Source organism: Anser brachyrhynchus, assembly GCF_964034855.1.
Source record: "Anser brachyrhynchus genome assembly, chromosome: 1".
NCBI classification, from domain to species: Eukaryota; Metazoa; Chordata; class Aves; order Anseriformes; family Anatidae; genus Anser; species Anser brachyrhynchus.
Genome location: NC_137694.1, coordinates 80,766,939 through 80,781,808, shown reverse-complemented (window position 1 = coordinate 80,781,808; position 14,870 = coordinate 80,766,939). Strand labels below are relative to the sequence as shown.

General features: G+C 44.7%; 1 protein-coding gene across 2 annotated transcripts in view; it reads right to left on the bottom strand.

Annotated features, from left to right (window-relative positions):
- Window positions 1–14,870, bottom strand: part of LOC308191242 (uncharacterized protein) — a 37,153-nt gene that overhangs the window by 8,923 nt on the left and 13,360 nt on the right. The window contains exons 2-7 of one of the 2 annotated variants that reach the window (XM_080583489.1): window positions 7,920–8,148; window positions 4,593–7,280; window positions 2,734–2,815; window positions 2,302–2,366; window positions 1,727–1,989; window positions 682–842 (exon numbers count right to left, since the gene is read on the bottom strand). In XM_080583489.1, the coding sequence (XP_080439615.1) occupies window positions 682–842; window positions 1,727–1,989; window positions 2,302–2,366; window positions 2,734–2,815; window positions 4,593–7,280; window positions 7,920–8,148 (3,488 nt within the window). Of the gene's footprint in view, window positions 1–681; window positions 843–1,726; window positions 1,990–2,301; window positions 2,367–2,733; window positions 2,816–4,592; window positions 8,149–14,870 lie in introns of both variants that reach the window. The other variant, XM_080583488.1, reaches the window with a different exon arrangement.

Below are 14,870 nucleotides of genomic sequence, written 5' to 3'. Positions count from 1 at the left end.
TACTTATAAGGCATGGACGGGAAACAATAGCAAATTAGGATATAACCAAAATAATTCCAACAGTAGAAATCAAAAACACAGTAGAAAACCATAGTAGCTTAGTGATATATGTAGCTAAGCCTTGAAGGAGGAAAACAGAATCCTACAACGTACAGGATTCCTTGCATGTGGGATCATGTCTACATTTTATGACTTACGCTCTATTGATTCACATTAGATTGTCACACGATGGCTTTTTAATTTTTGTTTTCTGCCTTTTTTTTTTTTTGGATGACGGACTGTGCAGCTCTTTCTGCTGTCTTGCATTTGGCGGGAGCTATATTTGGTTTGGGCTCAAGTCTAGTTACTCAAGTTACGTTGTAATTAAGGCCAATACGGCATGACTACAATAGCATTTTGAATGTTTTAACCCTGCAAGGATCTCTGCACACAATTGCATCATCGTTTCTGGGACTTAACAACAAGATTTGCATTGCCCTGTCACCTAAAATGGTAAAGGTTCCTTTGAGGGCACCACTGGTATGTAATCACAGAGTGCTATAGGCTTGTATATCTAACTCAAAGGTCAGTGCACGTGCAGAACATGAGTGAGATAAGTTACCGATGGAAACTGGTAGTTTCTAGACTGTATCTGTGCTTCATGGAGGGTGTTAGTCATGGAAGCAAAGGGCCATATCTCACCTGGCACTGACATCACGTACGTCCTGAAGGCGGGAGAAAAGCCACTGACGCTCCTGATTGGTGAGCATTGCCTGGAGCTCTGCTGATCGCTGGAAGTGATCCACTGCCACATTTAAACTGCGCAGGTATGAAGCCTCAGACATTATCAACTCAAATTTGGCCTTGAGAGAAGAAAGGAGGGAGCACAAGATCAGTAAACCAGGCAAGTCTGCAAGGAGTCTTACTGACAGGAGTCAGGAACAAAGCAGGAAGACTTCCTAGTACATGATGTAAGTAGTGTGTAATTACAAAAGAAGAGGCTTTGGGAATGAAAAACAGGCTTGTGGTATGACTTAAAAAGACTAATAGCTACCTGCTTTAATTTTATTTTTCATTTCCCCTTGACTCCACTTTTACTAGATCCCCTATTTTATGTGTTCCCATAAATTTTCCAGCAACTGCATTGCCACCATTCTTTTCCTCCTCCATCATGTTTCACACACTGTTGTTTTCTTCTCTCTCTCTGGGTTCTCCCATTCACTTTTTGGTTCCTCCCATTTTCCTTACCCAGTTTCTCTGTGTACCGTTTTGCTGAACACATACATCTTCCCATTTCCTCTGAGCTGTGCAGCTCACATGGGTCAGTTTTGTAAATGCATGCTCTACCCCCAAAATGACAATTCATTGTGGTTTTACTAGCGTTTCTCATAAGCTTAAGTGTGGGAGAATGCTGGAAGTCTTGTACTTTAATATTCTCTTTTGCATCAAACATGCTTAAAATTCTATGTTTTATCTTGCCTCAATTTTCCTATGTCTGTTTTCATGAAATTACAGATGTTCCTGTCTCCTTACTTCAGTGCTCCTTTCCTCTGCAATGCCTAACTTCAGCACTGTACTACATAACCACTAGTACCACATCCCCATACTGCTTACACGAGTAGGTGACCTCTGCGTTCAGCCACTGCACTCCCACATCAGACATTTCTGTTCTCCACTTTAACCACCCTTTACAGGCCCCCTTCTCGACTACAAACCACCCATCTACCATATGACATCTATCCATTACCTCTTGCAGCTTCTGCTCATCCCGGGACATATTGAGCAGCATTCTGCTGCCCCTTATCATGGGGATGTCCTGCCACAGGGATGCAGTAGATGAGACTGACAGACGTTGCAAATATGAGTCCTGGGGAGACAGCACTTTCCTCCGTAACCTTGGGGAGCTTGGGAAACTTGACTCCATATCCTCTGAGAAAGAATCCACTCTCTTCTGGCTTTGAATGGCCTTGTTCAGAACCACATCACTGTACTCCTGATACAGCAACCTCGCTGTGAAGAGAGGCATATATTTTTATATTTTCTATAGCAGCTACCTGCCCTCTTCTTCAGTATGGAGAAAAGTCTATTACTGTCTCAGTTTAGGATAACTAAATACATTAGACCATATGCACCTGCTATGAGCAAAGCTCACCAGCTCTCTGAGTGGTGACTTTGACTCTGGCTTCACTGCCTCCAATAAACACCCCTCTCTAATGATTTAACGCTGCTGTGTAGCAAAAGCCACGCTCCATTATGTTCACTGCAAGGGTGGGAGATGGAGGACAGGGGTCTGCCACGGCACTTCAGGCAGAAGGTACTTACAGGAGTTGATGAGTTTGGAGTGCCGACGCTTGAAGTTCTCCATCGTGTCTGCAGGTTTCTTCTCCCTGTGAGGGAGCAAGGATTTGGAAACAAAGAGCAAATGAAGAGTACAGTGCCAGAGGTGGCTTATCCAAATCTTAGCAACAGACCTGCTACAGCAAGGACCCCCTTTCCAACAAGCTCAAGCTCCATATGCTTTACTTTACAAAGAACAAAGTTTGGCTTGATGGAAACACTGTCCTAAAGGGACAGAAATACTTCTATTGCAGTTTTTCTCCCAGAGGGCATGGACTGAAACACAGCCATAAGTCATCTTATCATAGTTTTCTATTCATTAGCTTCATCTTTAGTCCCTCAAGAACAATGGAGAGTATCGGTTATCTGTACTACACACACGCAAGACCAAAGCAAAGGGGCCTTTGAGAGACTTACCGCAATATTACTGTTTCTGAACTGACTGGTGGTTCCTTGTGCACCTTGTGTGCTTCTTCCTCTGAAGGAACAGGAGAGACTTCTGCGTATAATACAATTAGAAAGTAAACACAAGTCCTAATTTAGAGTCCAGCTACAATCCCAAAACACACAGATACCACTTACTATACCCCTGCCTAAGTGGTCGTCTTGGGCTAGAGTACAGATGACCTACTGACATTTATTTATGGGTCAGACACTTTCTGGTTTCAGTAATCTTTGGCATTACTTAAACTTTACATCTGTTACTTAGTCACATTTGCTTTTCATATCTACAAAAGGCTGACACTTTCACAAGTGACAGTAACTTGAAGAGCTTCCATCTCCAGTTGCCCAAGTGAAGATACTCCCTGTGGGCCCTACTTTGTAAGCTGTCTTTCCCCTTTCAGAAGCTTGGGCCAGGCATCTGAGGATCAATGGACCCAAAGTCACTAATTGTGTCTGGAAGTCTTAGACTTCCTTTTACATATGTTGAGCTCCAAATACTCTCAGTGACATCTAAGGCAGAAATACTGAACATCTAATAAAATCACATGTCCAGAGTCTTAGAAGGGACGAGGCCTGGTGGATTCAACATAAGAATGAATGTAATCAATTAAAAACTGCTGTTTGAGTCAGCTTCTGTTTATGTGAGATAGAGAAGTATGTTTTCTTCTTTTGTTTGTGAGGGGCTTAATTAAATAAGGAATGGAGACTTTATACATAAAGTTCATTGGAAGCAGAAGGAGGAAGAGACACCAGAGACTGAGCTGCAAGTATGTGTCAGGGTAAAGAATTGTTGTGTTGAATGTTTTGAAATGTTGAACATGAAATTTACAGGTCAAACACATGAACAAATTTTGATTCAAGCGTGCTGCCAAACTCTTTGCACCCCTCAACCATGCCCTCCTTTTCCTTTGTGCCAAAACTTCAGCACGTTGTGGAGCATGGAAAATAAACTAGGTAATTACCGAGAAGAAGCAAGTATGTTGAAAGTGATATTCGTGTAGGATATAACAAAGAACAGACATTCATCCTGACAGTAAGTACTGTCTGAATGAGCTGCATTACAGAAGATATAAGTTTTCCATTCATGACATCAGTGATTTGGCTTGGTGCAAATTGGGATTTTAGATCTGACAAATTTGGGTTTCATTTTCATATGTAATCTCAAAGCCTATGTTCACAGGATGATCATCATATTTAGAAGGTCAGATTGGTACCTAAAGGTGTCAGTTGCAAAATAAAGAGAGGTGCCAAAGAAACAAGGAGCTAAAACAAGCCGTAACACGTATGGGCTACTAAGGGTGTGTGCATACATTTTCCTTATTAGTTGGAAAAGGGCTGTTACTGAAGTGCAGCAAAACGTAATAGCCATATGATGGCAGCAGAGATGATGAGCAGAACCAAAGAGCCACATAAAGAAACCAACTCCAGCAAGCAGGCCAAAATAGCTCATGTTACGGAGTAAGGGCAGCAGAACAGTAAACATGGAGAAGGGATAGGAAGAGAAACTGGATGTGATTTCAAGGAGTGAGGAATCAGAAGAAAGATAAGGTCTCTGTTAGTGAAAGTAGGGGACTGAGCCCCTGCATGAAGCAGGATGCACTTGTCACAGGGTAGCAGAGTGGAGCCAGGGATGAACTGTGAGGGGGCAGCCTGGAGCAGGATAAGGCGGCTACAGGGATGCAGTGATGAGTACCATGAGAAATGCACAAAAGCAATGCCACGATCTCAACACTCAAGACTCCATATCACATTGCCTATTTAACTACAGGTTATTGGTATTCGCAACACCAAAAGGAAGGGAGTACAGGTGGAAAACAGAGGAAAGGACTCACCCTGCAAGATATCTGGTGGTACTGATGTCCTCTTCAGGCCCTGCCGGTGCCAGTCCTTGCTTTTTACTCGATGTTTAATTGGGCTTTCTTGATTGGCTGCTGGTTCTTGTGCAACTATCCTGATAGTTTTTTTGTCTGGCCAGCTTGATGACTTTTCCAAGGGTAAATGTCTGGGCACTTCTTCCCTTGACTGAGCCACCAAATGGTGTTCTTCTCCTTGTCCTTCCAGTCTTTGCTTGATCCTTCTCTCACCTTTTGTTTTCTCTGTAATTGCTGATGGAACTTGAATGTTCTTTGTATCCACACCAAAGAGGTCAGCCTGCTGCTCCCATCGCAGCTCTCCCAAGACCTCATCTTCTTGGCAGGTTGTTCTGGTGGTTGGTGGCGATGGAGGGCTCAGCTGGAGGAAGTGAATTGGATTGGTGAACGCTAGCATTGGAAGGGGCTGTATAGAGTCTTTGCTCTTGCAGTCTGTGGATGTTCTCAGGTCTTCCAGTGAGGGCCAAGAAGGGTGGTCAGGCGAGGATCTTCCACACTGTATACCCACATGCTGAACTGTTGTTTCAGGGCTGGTGTCGGAGCAGCTGGCCAATACATCATTTCCAACAGCAGAAAAGTTTTTGGCCAACAAACTGACCCCTGAGTCGTCAGAAGTTTCTGTATCCTGGGTATCCAAGTCACAGAGATCCCATTCTCTAGTTGGTGGAAGAACAACTTTCTCTGCTACATCTCTACCAGAAGAGGGCACAATATTAGCATCAGGTACAGTGGAGGCAGTCCGTAGAGGATGACTAGAAGTAGGGGGAATGGCTTGTAACTCATTGTCATTCATACCACAGTTTAGATGTGGCCTGGAGTGGGGCACAGGAGTGAGAGGCTGGTAACTATCAAGGGCTGGAGGTTGGGCAAGGTGATTTGGATTAAGTGCAGGGGTCTGAGCTTGACTAGGGCTGGGGACATGTTTGGCATCAGGCTCAGACACCAGAGGTAGAGTTGAGCTGGGCACAGGGGACAGAGGTTGTTCTTGCTGGTTCGTGGTAAAGACCGTATCTTCTTCAGGGGGCCAAGTTAGGGTGCTCAGGATGCTGGAGATTCTGGATCCATGCTCTTGTTGGTTTAAACTCCAGTCAGACTGATCAAGTAAGGGCGTTTGTTGCATTTCATAAGCCATATTTGCTCCAGTTTCTTTTCCTTGCATAAAAGAACTTTTTTTTGGGGGGGGTTGGTACTGCTGAATTGTCTCTGGGTGGTTCAGGGGAGTGGAAGTCCTGCCTGGTGTTTCAGGTGGTTCCAGAGGCCCTGCAGTGAAAGCCACAGTCCCTCTATCCCCAGGAAGGCTCTCCTCTGGAGGAAGAGGGCTCGTGTATATTACAGAGAAAGAAGATGGGCCACTAAGGTCTTCATGAAAGCCTTTCTCAGAAGTAAGCAGTTCATGGGGAGCACTGGCCTCCCCTAGGCCAGGGGTTACAATAACAGTTTCTCCTGATGCTGGGTCCTGCATGCACACAGAAGCAGCTTGGTTAGCTGGTTTCTCTATGGAATCCAGCGATTTGTTCAGGTTGGTACCAGCACAGTCCTTGGGACTCACAGAGACTTTTCCACCAGCATCCTCTTGCTGTGGGCCAGACACTGAAGCCACAGAGGTGAGCTCTGAGGGTAAATCTTGAATAAAGTCATGAAGCTCAGCTTTTCCTAAATTTTCCGCAGAGGGGTGAGGATCCATGAGATTAGCTGGCTCCACATTCTTAGTACCAGAGTAGGGGCATGCCGCAACACAAGCCTCTGGGTTCTCTGTGCTAGAAGGTGCTGCCACTCCTCCAGGGTGCAGTGCATCTCTTTCATCAAATGTCTGGGCAGCCTTTCCAGGTCCACCACTATGCTTATCCTCCCTTCCCAGCCTTACTCTGTCATCGCAGTCAACTTCTCTGCTATCCTGACCACTGGTGGAAAAGCGGCCAGAGTCTTCCAGCTCTTCTGCCTGGTCAGAGACATGGCATGGATATGGAGGCACCACTGGAGTTTCGCCCACTGGGTTCAGGTTGTCTAATGACAAAGGGCTGACAGCAAGTGGCTGACATCCAGAACTTGATGATGTGACATGAGCTTTCAACAGCACACCCTCACCAAGATGTTCACCCATACAGATAGATTCCCCGGGAAGAAATGCTGGTCCCGTTTCCTCAGCCAAAACAACATCCTCCAAACCACAGAAGTCTACATTATGCCTGGGAACACAAGACATCTCTGAACTGAAAGCTGAAGAGAGCCTCTTCAGTCTCAGCTCCTCCCTCTGCAGTTCTTGTTCCTGTTCATTGTGTTCCTTGTTTTTCTGATCTCTGGGTTCCAAAGATTTTCCTTTTTTCTGCTGATTCTGTTCTTCGCACTCTTTCTTCTCCTGTTCCTGCTGAAGTTCAGACACTGCTTCTTCCTGTTCTGGTTCCTTATGCTGTAAAGTATTCACTTGTTCATTTTTTTCTGCAGCATCCTTTACTTGGAAAGCACTTACTACTGGAGAAGTAGGTCTGCTCTTTGTTTTTCTGTGATCATCTTCAACATGAAGGCATTTAGAAGTGGATGAATTTTCTTTAGGAATCATTACTGTTCCCTGTTTTTTGACCAGGCTGCTATTCTGTGTTTCACCAGCAGAGATGTTTCCTTCTGCTTGTTGTGAGCTCATTTGGCTGTCATCTGTTAAGGTGGAAGACAATTGATATGAAGACTCTATATTCTCCTCCCAACTTTGCAGCACCCTTCTGCTTTCCTTAGCATCTTCAGAAGTGTATAGTTTAGCCATGTCCTCTACTGCTTCCTCTGAGGTAGGCTGCTCATCATTTCCTAGTACTACTTTATTGTTGCTTTGATTCTGCTCTACATTAGCATTGATCTCCTGCAAAGACTCCATCTTATCCAGAGATGGCTCAGCCTTATAGTGCCCCTCTGAAATGGTTTTACACACCAAGAAGCACTTAGGTGCCTCTCTCTGAGGGGAAATGGCATTGGCCAAAGGAGATTTTTGATGTTGGGCCTGAGGGTCTGTGCCATGAAAAGCCAGTTCTGTCTGGGACTGAGGACATTCAGTGCCAAGGTCCACAGCCTGCAGGACAGCATTGCCAGTGGCTAGCCCATCCTGGACTGTGCTGAGAGAGAAGTCCTGGTTGCTTTCCAGGTTAGCCAGCTCTACTTGCTTAAGTTGCAGAGAACAATCCCATTCACCCTCCCGTAAAATCGCTCCTCCCTCCCATTCTGAGAGTCCCTTTTGAGGCTCTGTATCACCTTGCTCTTGTTCCAGTCCTGCTGGCACTTTTTGTATAAGGTTAGAAGGTCTACCTGGCATGTCTTCTGCTTCCCTTTGAGCACAAAGGCAGTCCTCAGGAGCGCTGAGCTCCACTCCTTTCGCAGAATCAGGCAGGCTGGTGCTCATTTTATCTGATGCATGAGGGGCATGATGCTCTCTTTCAGCTGCTGCAGAATTCCAGGCTTCCCCAGTGGTGCTGCTTGATTCCAGAGGAGTGGTACCTCCCTCATTGGTTTCTTCAGATTCCATCAGTGACACATTCTGTTGAAGAAAAAGTAATTTTTCTGTTACTACTGCAGAATGATTTAGTAGATCTAATTGGCTTAAGAGACTTAAAAAAAATGCTACTAATACAGCTGAGGGGAAAAGAAAGCAAAATATATACTTAGTGAGGTGATAAGGGTTGGGAAAAATACTAAGATGGAGGGTAGGAAACACCTAATGTAAGCTTGCAGTAGGATAGTAACTCCAAAATAAAACTAATTGTGCCTTTTTAGTTTTAAATGAAGATCCAGAAAGTGACTTTGGTCAAGAGTAGAGATGCTGATCTCTGTACACAGCTGCAGTGCAATTTATGAAAAGTATTGGCTATGGCTAGCCATCTGAAACCCAAAAGGGGATATCTGAAAGTATTCACAGGATGAGAAAATGATCAAGATCTCCACTAATTTTTATTGGGCATGGTGGATGAATATCCACTACCTCTTGTAGAGGCTAGCTGAGACTTAGAGATCTCTTTGATTTCAACGTGGAAGCATCTGTACTATGGATTTTCGTATCTCTGTGTATGTATGTGCAACAGAGGGCCTTATTGCAACTGATCACAGGAATTGATTAACAAGTAGGAAGAATGTAAGAATTCGATTAATGCATAACTAGTACATGACGTAAGACAAAAGATATTTGAAGGCTGTATAAACTACATGGGTGGAGAGTAGTACCCCTGGTTTACATGGACATAGCTACAGATTACAAAGAGAAACAAGATAATCATTTAGACTACCCTTTTAGGGAAAAATATCTCAGGATTGTTGGACAGTTTCCCAAAGGATATAGTGGAATTTCCCATTCATTACTGCATTTGAAGTTCAGACATGACAAAGCACTGGGGAATGTACATTTGGGAGATGTCTGTGAAAAGTACTGTAGAATCTGATTCACTACTTTACTTTTTCTGGATTCTGCCTATACCATGATCCACAATCCCTACCTTAGAAGGCTGAAGAAAGAAAGAAACCTTAGCAGCTCCCCTCCTTCCTTTCTTCTGCTTCTGGTACATGTGCCCTCATGTTCCAGCCTTTGTTCCCTGTTCCCTAGCCCCTGCTTCTCAGAAATTGCTAATAAACTGCTGCTTCAGGCTGCTTCATATACACTGTGTACCATCACAGTCACACCAAATTTTGCAATTTAGCCTTCAAGGATCTGCTGCAATATGCAGCCACAGTCAATTTTTTTCCTGAACAGAGCTTCAGTGTTCTCCTCCTTCATCCTGTCAAGCTTTCCAGACATGAATGTATAATCCTGCATCTTTTGGCCAAAGAAACCATCCCACATTTCTCCAGGTAAAAGCCCACTAGCTGTGCCTAGCAGCGGAGTAGCTCTAAGGCCTGGCTCTGGAGAGTTTGCAGAGTTCATGAAAAAAAATATATATATATATATATTTTTCTTACTCGAAATAGACAACCAAATCTATATACTTTTTCTTTCCCTGACATTCTTACTTTCCCTTTAATTTTAAGATTAGTTTTTTTTATTTGTTTATTTATTTTCCAGAATTTCAACTGCTGGTGGCTGGGGGGTGGCGATAGTTTAAACTAGGGAGACTCATAAACAGAGAAAGGAACATCTCTACATGGAAGCAGCAACCTTTGAGATCAACATAATTTCATTGTGCTGATCCCACACAGAAAGTAAAAGCAATATGGGCATGACTATGTCTCAACTATTTGTCCCATCCAGCTCTATGGCCAAGGCATGCCTGACCTGAAAGTTAGTTTAGCTGAAATTTTCCTCTACGTCAGGCGAAACAGAACTTGCTCTGAAATCAATGAATCCATGCTCTGACATTAGAACTGAAGCATTATATATACCTTAATCATAGAATATCCCGAGTTGGAAGAGACCCACAAGGATCACAGAATGGCCGAGGTTAGAAGGGACCTCTGAAGATCATCTAGTCTAACCCCCCACCAAGCAGGATCATCACATTGCGCAGGATGTCATCCAGGTGGGTTTTGAATATCTCCAGAGAAGGAGACTCCACAACCTCTCTGGGCAGCCTGTCCCAGTGCTGTCACCCTCACAGTAAGGAAGTGCCCTTCCATATTCAGCCAGAACCTCCTGTGCTTCAGTTTGTGCCCATTGCCTCTCATCCTGTCTGTGGGTGCAACTGAAAAGAGACCGGCTCCATCCTCTTGACACCCTCCCCTCAGATATTTATACATATTGATGAGGTCTCCCTTCAGTCTTCTCATTTCCAGGCTAAACAGGCCCAGTTCTCTCAGCCTGTCCTCGTACAACAAGTGCTCCAGTCCTCTAATCACCTTTGCAACCCTCCTCTGGACTCGCTCCAGCAGCCCCATGTCCCTCTTGTACTGGGGAGCCCAGAACTGGACACAATACTCCAGTGAGGCCTCACCAGGACTCAGCAGAAGGGCAGGATCACCTCCCTTGACCTGCTGTCAACATTTTTCCAAATGAGCCCCAGGATACTGTTGACCTTCTTGGCCACAAGGGCACATTGCTGACTCAAGTCCAACTCCTCATTCCACACAGGGCCACCCAAAAATCAGACCATATGTCTGAGAGTGTTGTACAAATGCTTCTTGAACTCCATAAAGCTTGGTGCTACGACCAGTTGCTTGGGGAGCCTGTTCCAGTACCCAATCACCCTCTTGGTGAAGAACCTTTTCCTAATGTTCAGCCTGAACCTCTCCTGATGCAGTTGCATGGGGATGTTCATCATCTTAAAGCTTAGAAAAAATGGACAAATAATTGAGTTCATTAGTTATTTTCTCCCCCCAAAAAAACAGACCAAAACAGGATTATTCAGCATTTTGGATTTTTTAAAATTGAGAGTAGGTGTAAATATTTATAATTTCAACAAACAGTATGTTTCAAAGGGATATGTCATTTCAGAAAGTTCCCAGAGGACTTCTTCCATATCTTACTGCTCTCAGTGCTGATAAATCGTCTTTTAATACGATTGCACATGAATACTGTCAGGAAGACATTCCAGCAAAGAAATGTAGAGCTCAGGAAAGCCTGTAAAGCAGCAAGGTCATAAACTTGTAAGAGGTCACCTTGTCCAAGGCAGGATCAATTTTACCTAAGTTATCCCCAAGAGATATGCGTACGTACCCTCCTAAAAAAAAAAAAAGCTAGATGGTCATACCAGATTATTCATGCTACACTGTTCTTAGCCCTTCCTGCTATATAACTCAAGTGTCCCCTGCTACATGACTAGAAAAACACTGCTTACCATACCTAATACAGACTGTTTTAAAAAATGGGCTCCCCAAGAGCAGACAGTTTAGGGAGATTGGTGGTCCTAGACATAGGCTGATGGCTAAGGAAAGTTTACTACTAATAAACCTTTATGGGATGGTCTAGAAAGGTCTGAACAGCAAGATCCTCAAACTCAAGCCCACACTTTTTAAAGAGGAAGAACAACTGTTGCTCAGTGATCTATTACAGTTGTAAACACTGAATTTCCTTGTATCAAGCTCAAAGACCCAGCTTCCACTTCTCTGGCTCTGTTGGCAAGGGATTTGGACAGGTGAAAGGACGAGTTTAAAGTTGTACCTGGCAAAGTTCCATGATGATACTGGGAGACAGCTGGGTAGAGGGAGGTGCAGAGCGTATCAACACTGGAAGCTGCCAAGTGAGATCTGTTTCATCATATTACTGCCAGGTGTTTTGCACACCTCACGGAGAAGAGAGAAGCTTTGGGAAGTGACTTAGGAGAAGGGACAGGTAAACTTTCTAGATACACTGCGGAGGGGGCCCTGTGCATCTGGTGAGGGAAACAGTTAAGCTTTTGCTTGAATGCTGGTGTGCTGTAGCGAAAGACATGTCTCTGCAATAAGGATTTCATAGAGATGGATTTCATGGAGATGGAGAGAAAATAATACAACCCTGTACAACCCATACCCCAGTACAACGCTGACCACACCTGTAGCAGTCACACAGAGCAAAGCTACATACCAGTAGTTACTTCAGAAATGCCTATTGTGCATTGACAACTTATGCTCCAACTGCAAGCCAGCTGGGTTCTCTACCAGAGATGGCCCAGGAGACTCCCAAGAGCTGGGCTGGCTAACGTAAACTTTCAATTAGTGTTTGCAGTAAGGTTAGTAACACAACAGACAAGCATGCAGCAGCCTCTCTGGCAAATGCCAGGGTTTTGCAGGCTGTGCAAATTCTCCCAGAATCTTCACCACTACCACTGTTGGGGCTGCTAGTCTTTCCACATCCCTCTAGATTGTGTGTTGTTCTGACTGAAATTCTCAAATGAGGTGGTCTGATGGCCCCTGTGTAGACAGAGCTAGCCACACTTTTCTGCCAAAAGGATCTAAAAATCCAGGACTTCAGAGTTCACGTGCATGCAACAGTGCAAAGCAATATAGGTGATGCTGGGTGCAAACTCACTGCAAACTGGAATGTTGAGAGGGTGCAAGGAACTGCAAACCAGCATGAAAACAAAGGGGTAGTACTTGGTTGTACTGCAGCAGGGAGCACAAAATTTGAGAGGGGAAGGGTGAAGAAGGTGGCCAACTAAGCAAAACGGGATAGCAGTGAAAGCACTAGTGGACAAAGCAATTCCTATGATGGTACACATCTATCCACAGATTTCCCAGACTAAAGAAAACCCTGTTAGTATCACACTTCCTTTCAGCGTGGGTCAATTCACCTGGACAGGGACGACAAACTCTTCCGGTTTTAAATAGCAAGTACCTCATCCTCCTTCCCCGCCTCCTCCACCAAACAAAAAAAAAGGAGAAATGACGAGTGCTATCAAGCACAGACAAGCCCTTCAGTTAGCCAGGAAACAAGGTGCAATACCTCCACAGAATTAAGTAGAGTGCTAATCCTAAGAAAACCCAGAGCTAGACAAGCCCAGAGACCCTCCTCCTGCCAAACCGGGGATGAGCCCAGCCTTCCATGCCCTCCTTGCCTTCCCCTGGTGGAGGAGCTGGGTGCGCTCCCCGCGGGCCCCGGCGGCTGCGCTGGGGCAGAGCAGTGGGAGCGCAAGGCACACACACCCATGCTGTTGTAAACACCCTTCTGGCTGAGAAAGCCCTGCCCTGCAATTACAGGCCTCTCAACTGGACCTGCACCAACACGCACTGCCACTTGGGTTGTGTGCTAGGCCCACCGGAGGCCCCAAGCCCCGCTCTGTCTCTTTTGGGGTGGCTGGTGACCCTGGAGGGTGGTGGATGGGTGCTTGGGCTGTCACACAGTTCAGATACATTTCAAAAGGAGTCAGGATGGCAGAGGCTTGCTCAGAGTCTGCCTTCTTCCACACAAAATCCGGAGCTACCTGCGTAGGAAAATTGCCACCAGAGCTGCCACCTCTACCTGGAGGCCACACCATCCTTCCGTTTGGTCAGGCGATCAGGAGAGGACTCACTACAGCACCCAGGGCTGTGCTAGCACAAAGCCTGCCCCACCACAAGTCTGTACTTTTATTGTGCTGTTCCCCAGGAAGGCACCCATATAGCTACTCAATGTCACGCACTGATGTGTTTCCTCAGCTCAACTCCCCCATCGAGTATGAGAGGCCCTACTGCACGTGTGCCTCGGGGTGGGGGAAGGATGCCAGGCCACCGCTCAGTTCTATCACTGAACAGCCCGTTAAGAGAGGTGAAGTGGTGGGGTCAAAACTCCTGAGCTAAGGAGAAGATTACACAGGGCACTCTAGAGATAAGAATGAAGGAGGAAAATAACATTACTCAGAGATGGTTTTAAGGGTATGAAGAGCTGGCTTGGAGCTTGTCAGAGGAAGGAACATAAAGAATAAGAGAGGTAATACAAAAAGCATGAAGCAAAATAATGTAGAGCCTACTGCTGTGCTAAAAAAGCCTACATGCTATTACTACCCTGGAAAATAGCTGCCGCCTCTATGTTTTGGGCAGGGGGTTAAAAAATGAACCTGTCAATGGTATCTGATCTCCTGGAAAATACATCTGAGCTGCTGCTGAACCTCAGGAAAGTGAATAAGACTTCCCTGGCACACAGATGCAAAGAGCTTGCTGACTTTTAACACTCCCAGTAGCATCTCACTATTTTCCACTACTGGTAGTCACACTCAAGATATACTGAGCATATTAATTATCAAATGATTCACTAACTGACAGAAGAAGGATGCTTATCATGTATTTGTTGCCACTTAAATGAATTATAATACTTAATGCTAAATCAAAAAAATACCAAAGAAATAAAATTAGTAGTACAAAATTTCACCTCAGAAATAGCTGCCGAACATTTGCCGAACAGTGAATGAAGCCCACAGCTTGGATTGAACATTATATTTCTCAGAGGCAACAAAAATGATTCGGTCTTAAGATAAATGGGGCCACCTGTATATCAGGAAAATTGGTTCATTTTAAGCAGAGCTTAAGTTTTATATTCATAAAATCAGTGGATAAGCTTTGATGTTTTGCAGTCTTCTAGTACAGGAACAGCATGTAATGCTCACTGCTGTAGCTTAGTAGAATGACAGTTGATACTACTGGACTGACAGAGGAAGAACTCCCTGAGTGAAAGGAATGTACAGAGTCGCTGGTGGCTGCTCTGTGCAGGTCTCTCTACAAACTCTGGGGATATAGAGACAACTGATAAACATCTGGAGCCAAAAGGAAGCAAAGAGATGTCTGAGATGTATGCTATGATATACAGTCTTGTCTGCTAGAGGCATATTACATCCATTCCTGGACATAAAGTTTGCTATAAGCTAGTTTAAAGAGAAACTGGGAGCTACT